At 38.6% G+C, this 20,952-nt stretch overlaps 1 protein-coding gene across 1 annotated transcript in view; it reads right to left on the reverse strand.

Annotated features, from left to right (window-relative positions):
• Positions 1–20,952, reverse strand: part of LOC107036237 (SET and MYND domain-containing protein 4) — a 72,744-nt gene that overhangs the window by 30,253 nt on the left and 21,539 nt on the right. The window contains exons 2-6 of the mRNA XM_015254042.1: positions 13,846–14,417; positions 13,058–13,389; positions 10,584–10,657; positions 10,351–10,463; positions 4,129–4,592 (exon numbers count right to left, since the gene is read on the reverse strand). Of these exons, the coding sequence (XP_015109528.1) occupies positions 4,129–4,592; positions 10,351–10,463; positions 10,584–10,657; positions 13,058–13,389; positions 13,846–14,417 (1,555 nt within the window). The remainder of the gene's footprint in view (positions 1–4,128; positions 4,593–10,350; positions 10,464–10,583; positions 10,658–13,057; positions 13,390–13,845; positions 14,418–20,952) is intronic.

Raw genomic sequence — 20,952 nt, forward strand, 5'->3', positions numbered from 1 at the left:
GCCATTTTGGCTATAGTTATTCAACAGTTCCCACTTGTACTCCGACAATCGATTGGATGCTCATTTGAGTATGGATTGGAAAAATTCCAAAACTACAATCACGTATGGACGTTGGTTCATATGGATCTTCTTTTCTTTTTAATTTTTTTCACTTCCAACAACAACTCCAAACGTATTCTTTTACATATCTCAACTGTCTGCCACCCCGTTTTCTCGGTGCATTGGAAATTTGTGAGCACTACAAACAACTACAAACGATTGCAGATAAGAATCCCACGTCATTTCAAATACAACTATGAAATAGTTCCTAACTGTTAAAAAAAATCGATTGAATGTTTATTGATTCCGATCGTGAAATTTCCACAACTACAATCAACTACAAACGATTGCAGATAAGAATCCCACGTCATTTCAAATACAACTATGAAATAGTTCCTAACTGTTAAAAAAAATCGATTGAATGTTTATTGATTCCGATCGTGAAATTTCCACAACTACAATCAACTACAAACGATTGCAGATAAGAATCCCACGTCATTTCAAATACAACTATGAAATAGTTCCTAACTGTTAAAAAAAATCGATTGAATGTTTATTGATTCCGATCGTGAAATTTCCACAACTACAATCAACTACAAACGATTGCAGACGAGAATCCAATGTCACTCCAGCTTTAACTATGGAATAGTTCCTAACTGTATTTCAAAAACGAATTGGACGCTCCATTTCAAACTACAAACAAGAAAAACGTTACTACTATCACGAGTAGCTCAAAATCTATCAATTATGAAATTTTGGTTCAAATCCAACCAAGTGGGGTGCCCACTTCACGGAGCTAGACAGTTGGCCTCATTTTAAGGGTAAAAAATAATATGGTTCAAATATTTGACAGTCAGACTTTTTTAAGGGTCAGAAATTTTTAGGGTCAAAATCCAAAATCTTATGGTCAGAAGCATTAAGGGTCACAATATATTGAGTCCGCAATCCCAACTATCCACTCTCCACCAATTGTAGAGAGTGGAGAGTAGCCTCCACCAAGCATCAGATCCCAACTCTCCACTCTCTACAAAAGTAGATAGTAGACAGTTGGCCTCATTTTAAGGGTCAAAAATAATATGGTTCAAATATTTGACAGTCAGACTTTTTTAAGGGTCAGAAATTTTTAGGGTCAAAATCTAAGGGTCAGAATCAACAAGGCTCTGAAAATATAAGGGTCACATTATGATTCATAATCTGTAGGGGGTGGAAGGTTTTAGGGCCATAACATTCAGCGTTCACAAAAAATTTCGGCTCTGGGCGTTCAGAGAGGCATGAGGTCGAAGGTTCTAAAGATTAGAGGGTCTGATTACTCAAGGGCCTAAATCCACGAAGCCCAGAATAGTCCTCCCCTCAGCTATCTACTCTCTAAAAGTACTCATGAGTAGAGAATTGGCCCTGTCAGTCCAACTCTCCACGATCTCTCAACTTTCTCTCCACTCCAGGAACAAATAGAGAGTCAACTCACTCTCTACTAGCAGTCTACAGGTTCCGTCAGGGTTCGCATTCTCATTTGACAATTTTTCCGTTTGACAATTTTTCCTTACGTCAACTTAACTAGCGAAGCGCAAATTTAAAAAGATCATTAGCATTGAGTATAACCAATGGGCAATAATTTTTTTCCTAAACTACTCACCGTATTCTTATGAATTTCCCTACACAATCGTTCAATCAACACTCAGAGCTGATGAACAATTTTTTTAGGAAGGTTCTTTCACTCATAGGAATAAATAAATTCAAAACACGTGGGTCTCACGTGTTTATTTATATATAATAGCGGACTATGTTTCTGCCGCAGAGGGATCATCAAAACGCGTTGTTAGGTGGAGGGAAACAACCTGAACATTGCCGCCCAAAGGTAAAGAAATTTCAGTTCGACTATAGCTTCATTGCAAACAAACGAGAGTTGTTTGCAACGAAGCACTTCGCGCTCCGGATTTTTAAACCTCCAAAACTTGATACGATCGTTTGTTTGCAGGAAAGGTTGAGGGAAATACCCGATGCATTTTGAAGCTCGACGGGTATTTTGGAGGAGTATTTCCTCCATCGGAATTTCGGTCACTGGAGGGCAGCATTTGATGTCAATGTGGTACAACCTACACTTTCGCATTTCAATTATTTTGTTTATTCTCCCTTAGCAACGTGCCTCCTATTGGCCGAGATTCCGATGAGGGAAATACTCGTATAGAAATATCCGAATATCAGATACGCAAATGCAATAGAATTTCTATACGATTTTTTCACACGTCTATCGACAATCTTCCTCTGATATCCGGAATTAAAATACATAATATGCCTTCAAAGCACAAATTTCTTTTTTCAAATTCTTCCGGTAAGTGCCGACACTGTTCCGTACAGAAATTTTCAATGATTTTTACTATTTTCTTTTTTTAAACAAATATAACTTTTCAGCCATACGTAAAATCTTGACTGAAAAAAAATACATAAATTAACACTTTCATTTTTTCTTTTTAAACCTCTCAAATGTAACGGTTGAAAAAGATGTGAAAGACCCTTAACCGTTAAGTGGTCGCAGCTTTCCACCGAACGTAGTTGGTTGCACGGTAAGAGAATCTCCGCCCCGTGTATTTTACGATTTCGAGAAAAAAAATCGAACAAAAAAAAAATTATTCCACATTCACAGATAATTTTGAACTTTCAATGAATAGGAAATGGGGGTATGGACGCGAAATAGTTGTCAGATAATCCAAGAACTCTACTTGAAAAAGTGCAAAATAATGAAATTTTGAGGTTAAACATGGGGATTGTCAGCGAGTCGAGTTTTCAGAAGATTTTAATAATTCATTGATGTAAGTCTGGACCGAAAAAAAGATGTTGATGTGTTCCATATATTTGAAAGTAGGAATACAAATTTTTATGGATTTTTCATTCACAAAGTTTTTCTGTGAAAAGAAACATCGAAAAACAGCGGGGATTCCTTCATTATGCGACCACTTAAGGGTTAAGGATATCCAAGTATTTCGTTCAAGTTAGCAACATTTTTTCAAACAAGATTTCAGTTTTGCCGAAAATGTTGCCATTCCCATACTTTTTCAGATTTTTCCTTGTTGAATACATTTTTTCGGAAATTTGTTCAATGAATATTATGAACAATATTTTATTCAATTTCACACTTGACTCTCGTTGGTCTAACCTCTAATAATAATACGGCAACACTGCACGTGTTGCATATAACTCGTAAATTCAGTTGGAGTAGTCACTTGAGCGGACCGTTGCCAGACGTCAGGAATGCGTAGATTGCAACCACCGAATATGGCCGTCGTACCGATCGAAAAGTTTTTAATTTGATTGTTTGCGATTATCTGTCCAGAAACTTGTTTTTTAATGTCACAAAAAAAATTAAAACGCTTCAAGACTATGAACTATTAGATTGAAGGTGGGAGAATACAGCTCTTATGGTCGCAATGTGTTAAATTTCATTATTTCAAAGATCGTTTTCTCGAAATTTTTTTCGGAAACTAAGGTTGATATTGCGCCTAAAAAATAATCTTGCTCTATTCTATGAACTCTGAAAAGAACTTCCCCCCGAAAAAATTGCCCGAACTACTTGAATAACCATCCACAACAGTTTCTCTGTTCCAAATTTCAGCTGCAGTTCATCACTTGTGTTCCTTCACTTTTTTTCTCCACCATAAATTCTCAAATTCACAGAAAATAAACATCCCGCCGTAACCATTCACAGTCACATACATTCTGAAAGAGGACAACACATGGTCCTTGTTCTTGTGCCGGTTGTTCACGACAACCACATAAAAAAAAGAGGCCAGACCCATTTTCTTTCTTTCAACTCAGTCACATCCCACTTATCTCCCACCTAAAATTTGATGCACCAATGAAATTGACAAACTAATGTTAGTTCAACCTCTTTAAAGTTTCAACGTCAATTTCGAAAGAGAAAACTTCTAAGAGTCAGTCCACAAGCAATAGCTGAGTGAATAAGTTTTTCACCTCATATTCAATCGAGTCGATGCTCTTGTAACCAAAAAAAAAGTCTGGAATGTATGCACAAAGGTGAACCCACCGTTCCATTGAATCGATCCAAACTACTTGAGATTTAAATGTTCCACTCACTTGTAAATCTCCGACCTTCTGTTCATGTCCTTCTGGAGGTATTGAATGCAAACGTCAGTGATTTTATTTAACTCGTTAGCAACTTCGATACTGTCTCCGCCGAATTTCTCCTCAACTGTGATTATGCTGTCCTCAAGATATGATATTGCCTCCAACCATTGACCCATTATCACTGATACCTTTCCCAGAGAGTCTAGGGTTATTGCTACGTCCTCGTGGTGCCTGAATAGGATTTTCATGCGGATGTTTAGACATTGAAGGAGTTTTTTCTTGGATTCCTCGAATTTCTCCAGGTCTAGGAGGTCCTGGGACGAGGCGAAGAGGTCTTGTGCTGTTTCCAAATCCTTCGTTTGCGAAGCCACATCAATCTTCGTTGAGTTGTGACAGTCCAGGCAGGAGAAGGCTTTGTTGACGGGGGTCAGGGGACCCGAGCATGAGGAACATTTAAATGCAGTAAAACGATCCTGAAATCAATTGTTGAAGTTAGCGAGGTTGGAAGTGCGTTTGAGGAAAATTGGAAATTGGATGATAATGATGATGGGAGAAACCATGAAAAGAAATATTCATATTTTTCGTAAATAAAAAACGTAGTTTTCCATAGAAATTTTAAATTTCCTTCAAAATTCAATATTTTTGTGAAAATCCTAGATTTAAAAAATTAAAGTTTTTCGTAAAAATTGGAATTTTTCATGAAAATTCCAATTTTTAAAGACCTTTGATGCTTTCTATAGAAAAATCAACGTTTCTGTAATTCACTTTTCCCAAAAAAATTTAAGTTTTGTTTTTTTTTTTTACTTTGATCCCCATAAAACAATAATTTCCTACGAAATTCAGTTTAAATGAAGATAAAAAGTTTTAGTCTCTAGGAATAGATCCCTAATTTTTAGGAACCCGCGGTTACATAAATTCAACGAGTAAGGAAATTCTAAAATCCTGTCCGTCCAGCTGACTTTTTCTTTCTTGAAGTATGATGGCTTGATGTCCAAAACGATGAGGATTTAATTTGCGTGTGTCAAGATCGCGTAATAAACACTCTAGTCTATCAGAATCGCGTTATGGGGTTGCAAGTTCCAGACACTCGCCGTCGGGCTTGCAGACAGTCCCCGGAAACTCCCATGCATATCTTTTATCGGCTTGTCTGACGTATGCAATCACGAGTTATATTCATCGTCATAATGCGGCTTTAAGAGTACTATATCATCATTTGCGGCACTCCTATGGAATAGACAGAACGCCGGTGCTGTCTTATGCTCCAGGAGATATTGAGTCCGTCAGGCCTATCGCTGCAACCAAACTTGACATTGTCCTCTTCGATTTTGATGACAAAATCATCTGTCATTGAGTTCTCGGCTTCGGTTGAAAGCAATATGGGACGTTCCATATTACTTCAATCAAACCGAAAGACTTTTTTCAAACTTCAAGAAAAACGCGCGGAGTGAATCATACCCAATGGGTTCTCAGCGTGGTATTTTCTTCGAAATTCAATCAACAATGAATTACGGGAGATTGCAAAACAGGTATTCCTGACTTTACATTACTTATTCACAATGAAATGATTCCCGGAAATGTCAATGGACAGTCAACTGATGCATAAGGTCAACCGCACCACAGGAGGTGCCCTGCCTTAGGCGACGTGAAATTCATCAAAATGTTAAATTAAAATTATTAGGAATCAAAGCATTGCAATTACCGGACGCACTCGATGCCTGCTCATGTGTGAACAACCCACTTCATTGTGCCACTTCGGTGAATGCTCTAAATGTCCAGGCATAGAGAACATTCAATTGCATTTGGAGGAGATTTGTGACGTAAATTCTATTGATTCAGTGACTTACATGATTTAGACTGCTACTGACCGATCTGAATTGATCCAAAGTACTGAACAAACGGACTCATTCATAACTAATTTGTGTATTGATTTGAAGGCCCTCCGACAGCATGATTTCATTGCTAAAAGCCAACACGTATTTTTGAATCAATGCAAAGAGAGTTTAAAACTTGGCGAATTCATAATTCTTATTGACTTCGCGGAAAATTAGTTTTTTAATTCAGGATGCTGTTTAAGGTTATCACTGGATAAAAGATTAAGTAACCCTTCACCTAATCATCATTGCTTATCATCGAGATGGCACTGAGTTGAAGCACGATAGTTTTGTTTTAGTTTCTGAGTCTCTAAATGATGACACCGCAGCCGTTCATCTGTTCCTTAGAAAAGTCATTAACCGCTTAAAAAGTACATACAGTCAAATCAATAATAGTACATTAGAGTACAAGGGCACAAATTTCGTTTTCAACGAATGTGTAGATGAACACATCGAACACACAAACCACCAAACACACGACCACACATTCGTTGAAAACGAAATTTATTACCGAGTGCTCTATAATATTTTATATCAAGTCGTGCAGAAGTCGAGTTTTGAGCAGGCTGCGCGAAGCGCAGCGTGCGATAAACTCGACTTATTGCACGGCGCGACATAAAAAAAATTATTTTTTGGCCCGCGCCAGTTCTCAATACAAAAATAGGAAAAATTTAATTAATCTCATTTACCATGAATTGGACTTCGGTATGAGTGGCATTTCTGTGCAACATCCCATGGAAAATCGCCATGTGATGGCATCGGTGGAATGGTGAAGAGAGCTACAACTCCAGCGAGTTTACAACGACCGGTTGAAAATCAAATTAAAACACCACAAGACTTATGAATTCGCCAAAGACTCAATAAAATCAATAGAAAGTATCTTTTGTAAAAATGAGGAACATAGAACAGAACAAGAGGCTTTGAAAACTCGATTTTCCAATGCTTCAACCATCACCGGAACCCGTCATTCTTATGTACCAATTATTAATGCCCATAGTCTTCAGTGTAAAACTTCTTCTCTTGACGATGAATTTCAGATCCACAATGTCATGTAGTATCAAATAAATAGTGAAATAGCCATGTCTGATGCATGTAACATTGTACATTTGTAAATGTTCCGGCAGAATTTGTTAATAAATTGATCTTATTGTTTTTTAGATAATGTGTTATAATTTGAATTTGACTCACAATTTAATTCAATAGTAGACAATCGATTCAATTTATTTCCAAGACACTGATAACACTGAGAACCTAGGCATCGGAGATGGTACCAAATCCACTCACCGCAGCACGCTGACATCTCCGCTCTCAGCCGAGAGCCTCATAAAAAACTAAATATCTCGGGAACTGCTGGAGATTAGTGAACGCCAATTGTACCGGCAATTCTTAGATAATTACTCTATAGCGTATATTTTTTTCGATTTTGTCACGACCTACCCTCATGATTTGTTGTTAACTTTTTAATTTGTTTATTGATTAATTCATTGTAAATTCAACTTTTTCGAGTCTGGATTTTTTTTCCCGAAACTTACACATGTTTTGAGTAAAAAAGGTCATTTACACTTCTTTGATAAAGTTTATATTTATCGAGTTATAATTTTTTTTTAAATTACCTACCTGGTACAACCTAAAAATTTTGATTTCGCATAATTTTCAAAAAACATTTTTTTTTAAATAACATTTCAAGGCATGCTTGCAACACTTCTATATTGTGACGTATTGTGATCAATACGTCGATTGTTTGTGAATAACAATGACGTATTATGAATAATACGTTACATTCAAGTTATAATTCTAAACGATGGGAAAAGAAATGTGATTTTTGTCTCATCGTTCACGAGCAGAACTCAGCATTCCCATGGTGACACTTGAGTCCAGCTTCTTAGAAGAAGAGCTGTTTGACTGTTTTAGTTTTGTGTCAGTGATGACATGAAACTGTATTAGTGCACCAGGACCGTGAGATTGCTTACATCTGCAATTTCGAGTCTTGGAACTTTTGAGGACTCATAAGAGTCAGAGTGAGTACGGGAGTGAAGCTGAACGGTCATCTCAGCTCCTCCACTTTTAATACCGCGTATACCGAACCCCCCCAACCGAATCAGTGTCTTGTATTTAGTTCGTAGTTTAGTCAAGAATAAACCTATAGCTTTTACCAGACATTGAGTGTACCATAGCTACATCGTTAAAATCCCTACATCCTACTATTCCGGAAGTGAGCGGATCCCTCGTAAGCGTAACCGTAATAGTTAACTGGGTATAGGNGTCTTGGAACTTTTGAGGACTCATAAGAGTCAGAGTGAGTACGGGAGTGAAGCTGAACGGTCATCTCAGCTCCTCCACTTTTAATACCGCGTATACCGAACCCCCCCAACCGAATCAGTGTCTTGTATTTAGTTCGTAGTTTAGTCAAGAATAAACCTATAGCTTTTACCAGACATTGAGTGTACCATAGCTACATCGTTAAAATCCCTACATCCTACTATTCCGGAAGTGAGCGGATCCCCCGTAAGCGTAACCGTAATAGTTAACTGGGTATAGGGTGTTTGACGGCCCTAGCAAGGAAGTATAAAAGGTTCTCTTACTAATAGTGACTAGTCACAAGAACTAGTCACTCAAGGTAGTATCACTCAGGATTGAAGGCAGTGAGTGAACTACCTAAAACGTCACAATATCATATTCAACTTTCATCGAAATCGAAAAAAAGTTGATTGAAATAGTATGGAACACCCCTTATAGCAGCTAAGGAAGTGGCCATATGGCTCAAGTATCAACCACTTCTGTTCGAGCTACGTCAACTGAACCGGGAGTTCAGAATAAAATTGGTTGTCATCATTATTGGCTCTCTAAGGGGAATGAAGCAGTCCTTCATATCTACGCTCGAAATCATACCCGGCTATAGGCGTAATGCCTTCATATTAGGTGTGTGACTTAATTTTTACAGATTTTGCAGTAAATTTATTTAATATAAAAAAATAGAGAACAACGAACTTAATCTTGGAAATATTGCCCATCGTTTTCTATGACGCTTCACGTGACTAAAACGTCCCTTTTCCACACATTGTGATGAAAAATATCATTCGATACTCGTGGGAAAAGTGTTTTTTGGCTCGTGGGATTATATCACTCGCCTTCAGCTCGTGCTATAAACCTCCCACGAGCCAAAAAACTCTTTTCCGCACTCGTATCGAAATATACTATTTCATCACCCGTCACAATTCTCCGCAAGAAGTCCTTTTTTTGTTGCCGGGCAAGCAGTGAAAGGCACGTGTTCATACGTTGACCTAGGTTGTGTTCGATCAACACATGTGGGACCCACCTTCTAAGTTTTTGGATTTTTCCCATTTGACGCAAACGCTTAGAAATAGCTGTTCGGGTGACTCTTAACTGAGCTGCAAGCTCTTGTTGCGTTTGCGTTAAGTCTTCATCCAGTAGAACTTGCAATTCCGCATCTGTAAATTTTCGAGGCTGTTCAGGACGCGGCTGGTCACTCAGATCGAAATCACCACTTCTAAAACGTTTGTACTAATAATTATACGTTGCATAAGATACAACGTCGGCACCAAGAACACTACACATTGACTCCCGTGCTTCAGAAGCATTTTTTCCTTGATGGAATTCGTATAAAATGCAGTGCCGAATGGGCTGTTTATCAGTTGCCATTGTAAACTCTGCTATTCTGAAAGGTTATGTAACTTACATAGACTTGTCGATCCGTGTTCTGAAACCTATTGTCCGATCCTTTCAAAACCAGAAAAGACCGCGAATAAATTTCTATTTTAAATATAATTTTAAGCTCGAAGAAAAAATCTGTAGAAATTAAATCCCACACCTAATATTTGCTGGCCAAATGCAAAAGGCTGTCATCCTTGGGTCTCTCGTCTACTTAGGTAGAATGATTCTGGACTACAGTAGAGCTCACCCTCTGGTTAGAGGGAGCACTATTGTAGAGCGATTAGGAAGTTTGTATCGCTTAGCTTGCTGAACGGTCTTCACGATGAAGTCGGAACCCTCAAAGATCGCTCAGTGATCTCATTTACGAGTAAAAAATAATAATAATAATAACAATAATTATAATAGAATGACATCTTACTGAGATTCAGTAACGTTTTGATCCTAAAAATTTGGAAATTTCATCTCTCAGTTTCCATGATAAAAATTGCCAATGCTAAGAGTCATTCGAAGAGATGAGAGATAAATCCCTAAAAACTAAAACTTTTCTTCCTCTGTGAACAAACTTTCCACCGATTGCCTACGAATACTGAGAAACTCTACGTCAGATATAAATCGTTGAAGAGTACTGTCTCAAACCCTTCTCCCATTGTACACAGCAATCCACAAGGTAACCAAAATTTTTTATTACCAAAAAGCATTGCAGATCGGTATCTGTGCATGACAGACACTTGCATTGAAAGCAGTACTGGCTTTTTAGGGCCCTCTGACGCTCCTCCACCGACATACGACGGAAATGCGGTCCTAAAAGAAACAGCATAAATCATCCATGAAAACGTCGCAGTCATTAATTATTCCAGACATTGAAATTCACCCTTTTTCCTTCTCTCTTTTCCATTACTCTGAGATTCTCTATTCACGTACCATAGCAGTTGAAGATTTCGTCCCCAATTCCGACGTCTTTCATCGATTTAACGATTAAATAGTCGTTCCAGAAACTGGAAAGAAAAAATGAATTAAATTAAAATAAATACAAGGGAAAAAACAAACGGATATTACTACTTTTCCATTAATTACAGCTATTACCCGGGTATAACAAAGTTTTTTGATACACGATTTTAATGGGCAAGAAGATGGCGAAATTTTCATATTTTGTCTTAAAACAACTTGATTCTGAGATGAATGCAATTACGGAGAAAATACTTTAACCATGAATCTGAGAGTTTCAGGGCTCATCAAGAGCCTTAAAAAAGTGGAACAAAAGCAAAGTCCGAAGAGTTTCAAGTGTCTCAATTTTTAATGAATCGTCTTCGAACCCGTTTCATATGAGAAACAAATATGAACCTCCGTCTGAGGCAGATTGGACGAAACCGAACAAGTAAAATCCGTCCAAGATCGGAGATCTTTCAACAAATATAAAGGATATCCTGTCATCGGAGAACATGGCCGAGACAAAAATCCCAATAGTTTACACGTATACACGATTGAAAAGAAACACGAATATTTGAAAATATCCGTAGACAGAGTGTCCCAAAAAATCATCGTGCATATCGCCAAAAGTCTAATACAATTTTTGTGTCCAGTGCTTTGTTAAGAATTTATTTGTCAACAACGGCAAAATTAGCCTCAAATCACCCTCTTCTTAGAAATTTATATCTCCCCTTTAACATGAGATGGAGCAATGATCCGAAATAAGAATGTTCACGCGATAAATTTTACTGCGTCGTACGAGCCATTTGGTTCCTACACGCAATGTAACCCTGAAAATCAGAGTCAACGTCAAAAATTTATGTCGGCACTCTCACTTAATATCGAATGAAATTGATTGGAATCGATTGGGCATTCAATGCCATCATCCCTCAACCTTAAATTAGAGAGAGAATATAATTTCCCCATCAGAGAAGAGTGAAAAAAGGATAGCCAACTCCTTTTATCATTGATAATTCATAAACAAAGCGGCTGAAACATAAATGTATAGAAGTAACAGATATAAATTTATATAGAAATCTCGAGAATGTAGCACCAATGCACGACACAAAATAAATTTCAATAATAGCAATCTCAATGGTTTATCAGTACAAACAGTAATCTGAATTCTATAAATGTCGCTTTCCAACACAGAGATCTCGGGCATCGGGAATGTGTGGTAGTGGGAGGATTTATAGAATTTATACGCACAAGTTGGAATTTATTCAGTCGTCTTCTCCTGTTTTGGTGTTATGATAAACTGAGTCTCCGGGACGAGTTGAAGGGGCCGAGTTGTTATTTGGGTGGTGATTTGGCTTTGCTTCGGGACTGGAAATTATTTAACATCTTTCGGACGATAAATCCATAGATTCAGAAAGGATTAATTCTGTATTTGTATCTTAAGTACGGATTGTAATTGATGGATTACAATATCTATAAATCCAATAGTATGTGAGAATATATCCTCTGAGATTTCACAAATCTTTAGCAATAAGAATGTTTTCACATTTTTATTGTTGTCCTCTTGGTGAATCCTGGGTTAAAAGCGAAAAGTAGTTGATTTCACGATTTAGCAAATTTGCGTTGTGGCGAAGAGAAAATTGATTTGTCTTAACTCAGACCAATCGTCCGGGCAATTTTGGGTTCTTTCAGATTCTACCATTCCATACCAATCTGTACAGTAAACAATAAACAATAATAATCCATATCCAGATTTAGTGTAGTGCATTCGTATTCACTGCAAAACTGAGTTGATAAATTACGTTTTGGCGAATGTGAGATTTACAGCCAGAGCCAAAAGCGAGGGTTGTAATCACACTCATGGAATACGTCATTAATACGATTTATTAATTTTTTTTTTATCGCACAACGACGGTTTACAGGCTGGCGTGCGATAAAAATATTTTTGCAAATCCAAGCTTGTTTTCATTGACGTACAGATCAATTATTTGTCAACCAATTTTAAACTCAATCGATTGAAGATTAGGGCATTTAAAAAATTCATGAATTTTTGGAGTTCTGATCCGTTTTATCCCTTCGCCGACTTGAAACTTTCCGAGTTTACTTGTTTTCGACTTTTTTGAATTGATTCTGAAAAAATTTTAGAATTATGAAATTTCAGAGTAGTCTCTCCTCAACAAAAATGTTCAATTACGTTTAAAGAGAAAAATTCTACATCTTTTTGCTAACTACAAAAGAGATCTTCTGAGATCTCCTCTTCAAACTACCCGCGTTAATTAAATAAATATACACTTGCAATAACGGACTTGACGGAAATAAGAATTTATATTTGATACGTCCTTTCGAAAATTCACGAGAAGCGAATAATCGAGTTGAATGAAAATAAATACAAGAGGAAAGTGCATGAAAATTGCTAATTAATTATAAATGTGAAATTTTCGTGGGTAGATAGAGGCAAATTTAAATCTCACGTGTTCATAATTGTTGGATCGCAGGAATGATTCATCATACTGACGGATGGATAAATCCCAACGGCAATTCTCTGCTGTTGTTCATCAACGATATTGCCTTTTGGTGTATTCATTAAATTTAGTTGCGTGATTGCGTGGCCATTGGCAATTAGCTGGAGAATGTGACGCAACAGTAAACTGGCGAGGAATTTTCTTTTCTCGGACAAAGTGGAAATTTTGAAAGTCACTCCATTTTCGTTGTTTGTCAATTTTTCAATTATTGATTTTTTCAGGTCCACTTGGTGCTGGAAGTCAGTGTGATCGTGGAGATATTGAGAGAGCATGAGAGCAGTCTGGAATAAGAATAACAAAATCAGGGGCCGATCGCTCACTTCGACCAGTAGTTGGAACCAATAACTTTCCGGCCAATTCACTTTTTTATGTTTCTTACAAAAAAAAACGAGAAAATTTCCTCAACATCCAAGAAAAATCAAATGATAAAGATGCATCGATCGTTCAAAAGAAAATCTAAATCATCTCATTTTTCAAGGTAAAATTGTGGAATTTTCAAAGAGGGCCTATTATATTCAATTTTTACTTCGAATGGAAGCTTTGTGATCGTTGATTTTCACGATCTTCTAATTTTGCCTAGAAATGATGTAGGTCATGAAACGCGACGATATGGTTTTAGAAAATTTGTGCATATAGAGGCCATGAACCATTGAGAAGTCATGAAAGTTCCACATTCGATTTTCGGGATCATTGCAATAATAGCAAGATATTTATAATAAAAAAAATTACCAACTCACAATGCTATAAACCATTAAATCATCATCCGACAACTTCTCAATGTTCGTCACAAGTTTCTGCACCTCATTAAATTTCTCAATATCTTCAGTAGTGGCAGAGACCAATAAAACTTTAATGGCCAAATGTGCAATTCCGATCTGTCTCCAGATGCCCATTTCGTACCCAGGGCATTCCCATCGATGGTACAGCCCCCAGGACTCCTTCCAACACTTCGGAGAACAGTAAGAAACCTCGACACAGCCCCTGCATGGATAAGAAATGTCGGAAAATCTTCCACAGCAATTTCCACACACTAAATTCGAAGTCTCGTGGTCCAGAGGGACAAATGCAAAGGGCTTCTCCACGAATAGTATCTCTCCCTTTTTTATCGGTTTCGTTGCAGTTATGAACCTCCCTCGAGTTGGCGAATGATCTCGAGTCATTGAGGGCGAGGCTGACGGGAAATTTGCATTAATTTCTATCAATTTTTCTGGAGTTATCACCTCTGGAGGATCATTTTTAGTTAAGTTTGTTGATGGAGATATTTTTTGGAGATCGAGAGATAGCGCAGACACCTGTTTCAACAGAGTTTCTGAAATAAACGAAATGATGGACCAATTGAATGAGGAATGAAGAGGTAGAGAGGCAAGATTATAGGCTGTAAATATGAGTCAAAATTTAAAAAAACAGTAATAAAGTAAAATTTAACAATAATTAAACTAGGGGTATCATTGACAAACTTCCGAAAATTTGGACGATTAATTTTGATTGTAGTTTTCCATGGAGGCTCCATATAAGGTTGCTATATTCCATTCAGGGTTGGGCAAGAAAAATACTCCAGGTATTATTTTATTTTATTTTTAACGAAATTCGTTGCAAGTTCCTGCAAGAATTTGCAACTGGCCATCGCCCGAGGGCCTTCAGCCAAGTATTTACATATTATGTACATGATAGTTGATATGAGTAAGTACGAAAAAATTTAAATTCAGTTTTACTGAGTGAAGATAGAGAAAGTAACGATGGTTTTGACAGGATTGCGTGTGTGGCGAGATGGTACAATATAAAGGGATGAAATGATGTGAGGAGTTACAGAATTTTACAATTTATTATTGGAGATGGACAGGGCCTCCCCAGGAGTCGGAGCCCATATTCTCAATTCTGATGGCTTTGAGATTTTCAAATAAGGTATGCCGAGGGTATTTGTAACGAGTCCTGATCCTAGGATTACGCTTGTAACAGAGGTCGCGAATATGGTCCAGTTTGCTAAGAGCAAAACTCGTTGTCAGTTGGTGGGTTCTATTTTGGCGCGTTCGTAAAGGAGGGTATTGGTGGGGTTGTGAAGGAGGTTGTCAGGGTGACGAATTTTTGTCATTTTTCGGAGGGTGGTTCTTTCGGCTACGCCTATTATTTCTTTGGTACCAGGTCTGGAATAGAGAAGAGGATGGGCGTAATGTAGGATTGGCCGGCATATTGCTTTGTATATTTTAACAATGTGATGGGTGTTGAGCCCTTTGTCCTTATAGGTGAGGCCTCGGAACTCCACACCTCGAGCAATGCACTTTTTTTTAATGATATTGGCATGGGCTTTGAAGTTAAGATTGTAGTCAACTTCAACCCCGATACCAACCCCGATACCCGATACCCCAACCAGATAGCTGGTGTGGGGACAGGGATCGATGGGGGTGTTCTGGAGAGTGATGTTGGACGAAGATTTTTGGGGATTGAGGAAGAATTACATGTATTGTGATTTGGAAGGATTGAGTTGGAGTCGCCATTAGTTGAACCAGATCTGGACTTCATCGGCGAGGTCTTGAAGGTTTTTCGTTGCCGATTCCCAGTTTTTGCCGTGCCCAATGAGGGCAGTGTCGTCAGCGAATTGTACGAGATATTTCTTGGGATTGTTTATCTGAAAAAAGTTGTCTAGGATATCGTGGCAGAATATGTTGTATAGGAGGGGGTACAGGGGGGAACCTTGAGGGACACCTTGCTGGGCAGAGAATTCGTGGGAGAAGCTATTTTTTATTTTAATGGAGAGGCGACGGTTTAGTCGGAATTGTTGGATAATGTTTATGAGATATGTGGGACAGTAGAGTTTTCTGAGTTTGAAGAGCAATCCCTTGTGCCAGACACTGTCGAAGGCTTTCTGCATGTCCAGGAATAGAGCGTTACTTTTCAAGTTATTGTGTTTGGCGGTTTGTACGTTAGATGTGAGAATAGTTAGGGGATGTAAGGTGGATTTGTGTTCCCTGAAGTCGAATTGAAAATTAGGAATATCATTATCGGTTGCTGTGTTTAATCGCTTTTTTATAATCTTCTCGAACATTTTTCCCAAAGAGAGAAGGAGTGTGATAGGTCTGTAACTGTCAATTCGGTGGATATCTTTATTGACTTTGGGAATAACAATGATTATTCCTTTTTTCCACTCGGGTGGGAAGTGGGAGTTTTTCATACAGAAATTAAATTTTTTTCTAATGTGAAGGTGGATTGAGTGGGAAAGGTTCTTCAAGGTTGTCCGGCGTATGCTATCGTGACCGGGGGCTGTATTTTTGCCGTTCATGAGGGATCTCTTGTATTCGCCTTGGGAAATGAGGGGAATATTTTCGGGAGGGGTTGCAGGAGAGTGGGAGAAGTCATCGTACCAGTCGTCTACAAGGTCATGCGTTAGGTCATCAAAGGTGTCTGATTCCTTCAATTTGTATGCGTCTTCGAAGTACGCTGCAAAAGCGTTAACTTTGTCTGTATCAGAGGTGAGGGATTGGTTGTTGGATATTATTTCTGAGATCGTCATTTCAGGTCTGTATCTGGAGTTTTTTAATTGTGAACCAATATTCCTTACCCTGTTTGCGCTGAATTTCTCGGCAAACCTTTAGCCATTGATGGGACCTGAACTCCTGGGAGAGACTAGATGTTTTTGTTGAGAGCGTTGATTTCAGCTTTCATTTTTTTGTTAATATCGGGAGTGTTGCGAAGTTTGTTCTTTTGGTAAATTCTGTATTTCCTTCTTTTAGTTTACTCCAGGTATTTTATCAAATTTTCTACATTTTAACCTTAGTCTGGTAACCAAACGCAACCTTGCGACTTGGTCGCTTCCGCGGGGATTCGATTTAGGCTTTAGGCTTTATCGTTGCCGAATTCACTCTACACTGCCCGCGGGCGGTTAGTGACTTTCCGGCAACGTCGCGTCATGGGCAATTTAATTCAACTTGGGAAAAAATAATTCATCTGTCCGAAATTTGTTTTCTTTGGGAATTTTGGGAAATATGTTGTTCGAAAAACTAGTATAAATTTTTAGACATTTCAATTGACGAAGTCAATTTTTTTTTTTACTTTTTCCGGTTACCCAGTCAATTGGAATTGAAGAAAAACGATGCGCGGCGATGTGGGTGACTAATCTAGGGTTAAAAAATAGGTAATTTACCAAGGAAGTTTTAGACCTTTTTGACCGCGTGTGTGCATGATTGAGAACAAGTTGAACAGTTGTTCTGGCGCGAGAACAACCCCATTGATAAGGGAGGGGGTCGAGTTCCCGTTTCATCCGCAAGTCGTGTAGGAGTCATGTCTCGCAAGGGTCAAACACCGCAATGGTCATACCTCGCGAGGATCAAACGTCGTAACGGTCAAATAAGGGTCAAACCAGGTGGCAGGACAGTTTCGCAAGGCTCCGTATAAGATACCTCTATAAGATACCTCGTGCTGCGAGCGCTCGCGGCCTACCCCTACTCTCCGCACTTTTATCGTCTCCCCAATGTTTATGTTCCGTGGGCTTCTTATAAGATACCTATGGCCCCGGTCATTTTTCAATGGGAAGAGAATAGTTGTAAGGATCAAACAGTGTTAAGGATCAAACGGGAGGGACGAACGAAGTGATCATGAGGGTCTAATGACCTTGAAGGGGGGTCACACCACTTTTTTCAAGTAATGGAAATTTGCATCGATTTTTTTTTCACTTTTCCCATCAATAAATCGTAATTTTTCGTCAGTGATTATCCTCCAGTTCACCAATAACCCCCAACATCAGCGCCATTCTATCACGCGGGGTTATGTTTAGAGAGAAAAGGGAACACGGGCGATACAAATTCAAAACATTAAACACATATACATTGATTAGATATCGATATTCATTCAGTAAAAATGGAAATTCATTGAATTCGGGCGCAACGAGCGAGGTATCTTGTTTGAAACCCGCTGATCCCTATTTTTCTCCTCTCTATGGGCGCGCGTAGTGGGGGCATAGGGGTTCCCGGAATTCCATTCTCCTACTGTCCCTAAGGGCCTAAGGTATCTTATCCGAAGCCTCTACTATATAACCCTCGTACAATTCAGTTACGAGGGTCATTTGCAGTGATAGTCGAGTTAAGTAGTTTTCTACCGGTTCTTTACCTTTTTTACTGTTTAGCGGTAAATTACCAGTATTCTACTATGTACCATAGAAAATCCCGATTTTCAGCGAACGACCCAACCCTGATTCCATTGGAAAAACAATTTTCAATGACAATTCTCTTTTTCAGCTACCAAACATTTCATAATGAGATGTCAAACTTTTCGAAATTTTTGTAGTTTTTAAACAATGTTATTCAAAAAATTGTATCGAATGCGGCGGGGTGGTCATAGCGTGACCGATGGAGTATGAATATATATTTATCACACCTTTATTTTTTATTTAGTTCTTGAGAATTTGTAGGAATTCAAATAGTATTTTAATGATATAACAGAGAATTAAGTTATTGATATGTAATAAAGGAATATAGGGAAAAAAAATAAAGATGAAGAACGAATCTAGAAGAGAAGCTATAATCAATAACTGAAACAAGTTTATAGACCAGGAATCCACATGAATCGCTCTCGTTTCTCTCTGGTCATTTCCACGATAAGTACTTCTCATATTTATAACGGGTACCCTTACACATTTATTATGGCATCCTGGATGAGCCATTTATCACTTATTCTTGAATAAATAACTTGAGGAAGTCTCTCTATATTATAAAAATTCAAATCGACTTCTGGTGATAAAAATTTATTACTCGAAATTAAGACTCCACCACTAAGAGTCACAAGGGTCAAAATAAGGGCCACGAGGGTCAGAACAAGGGGCACGAGGTTCAGAATCAGGGTCAAGAGGGTCAGAATAAGAGTTACGAGGATCCGAATAAGAGTCACCCGGGCCAAAATAAGGGTTATGAGGGTCAGATTAAGGGTCACAAGGGTCAAAATAAGGGCCACGAAGGTCAGAACAAGGGGCACGAGGTACAGAATCAGGGTCAAGAGGGTCAGAATAAGAGTTACGAGGATCCGAATAAGAGTCACCCGGGCCAAAATAAGGGTTATGAGGGTCAGATTAAGGGTCACAAGGATCAGAATAAGGATGATGGGGGTCATAGGGGGGTTGGCGAGCGTAGCGAGCAGGAGGCGTAGCCCCCTAGTACATTTATAAAATTTATAGAAAACTGAGCACTATCTCTTTTCATAAAATATTCTATCCGAGTCATTGGCAGATTGTATTTCAAAATCAATCGTCCGTTATAACGAACCAATAATATTTTGGAATTAGTATGGTCTGAAATTGGTATCAAAACTTTATATTTTTCTGGACATGATTTGTATATTCGATAGGGGCGAGTGGCGCAAAATGAAACAGTCAAAAAAATGATTGTTTGACGCAATTCAAGCAAAAAAATTTGGCAGTGTCTATTCACACGCGCCACGGTAATTTGTGCCGTGGATCCACGGCAATTTTTGTCGTGGATCTGGAGCGTTTCGCATTGGTGCTGTGGATCCACGGCAATTTTTGTCGTGGATTCACGATCACTTTCACTGGTCCACGGGAACTTTACTGGATTATTTTTACTGCGTGGGTCAGCTGTTATCAACACACAGTTGACACCATCTGCCAAATCGACCTAACCTGATCTTTAGATATCACTCAAGCAACAACTCGAGGGAATGGGTGAAATTTCAAGAGTGGGTGTAACATCAAGAATGAAATTTCAAGGGTGAAACTTCAGCGTAAAATATCAAGGGTCAAGCATCCAGGATGAAGCGTTAGGGGTGAAATATCAAGGGTTGAATATCCAAGGTGAAATATCGAGGACTAAATATCAAAGGTGAAGTGTCAAGTGTAAAATATCGAGGGTTAAGCGTAAAAAGTGAAGCGAATGAAGGGCATTCTCAAAGAGAGAGTGCATCCAAATTTATGTTCTGACAGATCTGGGATGATGCAGGCCATCTCCACAGTAGAAGAATTACCCACAGAGATATGAAGTCAGAGAACATTCAATTGTCTCTTGAGGAAAAAAAGACACCCTGGTGATTGTCTCTGACTTTCGGATGTGGAAATTCGTTGATGTTATGTCAATGGTGAAGACTTACTGTGGAACTCTTCCACTCTATGCTGCACCTGAGACCTTCAAGCGTAAGGCAAAAGACGCCTGAACTATGTGTTATACTGAAGGTAGGGGAGGGTGGAAAATGGACCAGGGGGCAAAACGGACTGCGGTGTAAAATGGACCCCAGGGGCAAAATGGACAACTGATTTTTCTTCTTTTCAATGTTTTGTTTTTCAATGGTAACCTATCATGCGTAAAATTTCAAGAGTGAAGCATCGAGGGTAAAATATCATGAGTAAAATGTCAAGGGTGGTATATCATCGGTCAAATGTCATGGGTGAAGCGTCAAGGGTGGAATATCATGGGTAAAATGACAAGGGTGGAATATCATGAGTAAAACGTCACGAGTGGAATATCGTGGGTAAAACCTCGAGTATCATGGGTAAAACGTCAAGGGTGGAATATCATGGGTAAAACGTGGAGAGAATTATGGGTAAAATGTCAAGGGTGGATTATTATGGGCCGTGACTATTCGCACGATTGCGTGAATCACTCCCGTACTCCATACACTCCACGCATGCGTGAAGTTTGTGTGTTTCACGCAGCCGAATTTTCATACTGCTGTGTATTTCACGCAGTTGAAGTTTCATACTACTGTGTGTTTCACGCAGTTGAAGTTTCATACTACTGTGTGTTTCACGCAGTTGAAGTTTAATACTACTGTGTGTTTCACGCAGTTGTATTTTTATACTACTGTGTGTTTCACGCAGTTGTATTTTTATACACCTGTGTGTTTCACGCAGT

The sequence above is a fragment of the Diachasma alloeum genome, unplaced genomic scaffold, assembly GCF_001412515.2.
Source record: "Diachasma alloeum isolate Michigan unplaced genomic scaffold, Dall2.0 Dall_scaffold_00207, whole genome shotgun sequence".
NCBI classification, from domain to species: Eukaryota; Metazoa; Arthropoda; class Insecta; order Hymenoptera; family Braconidae; genus Diachasma; species Diachasma alloeum.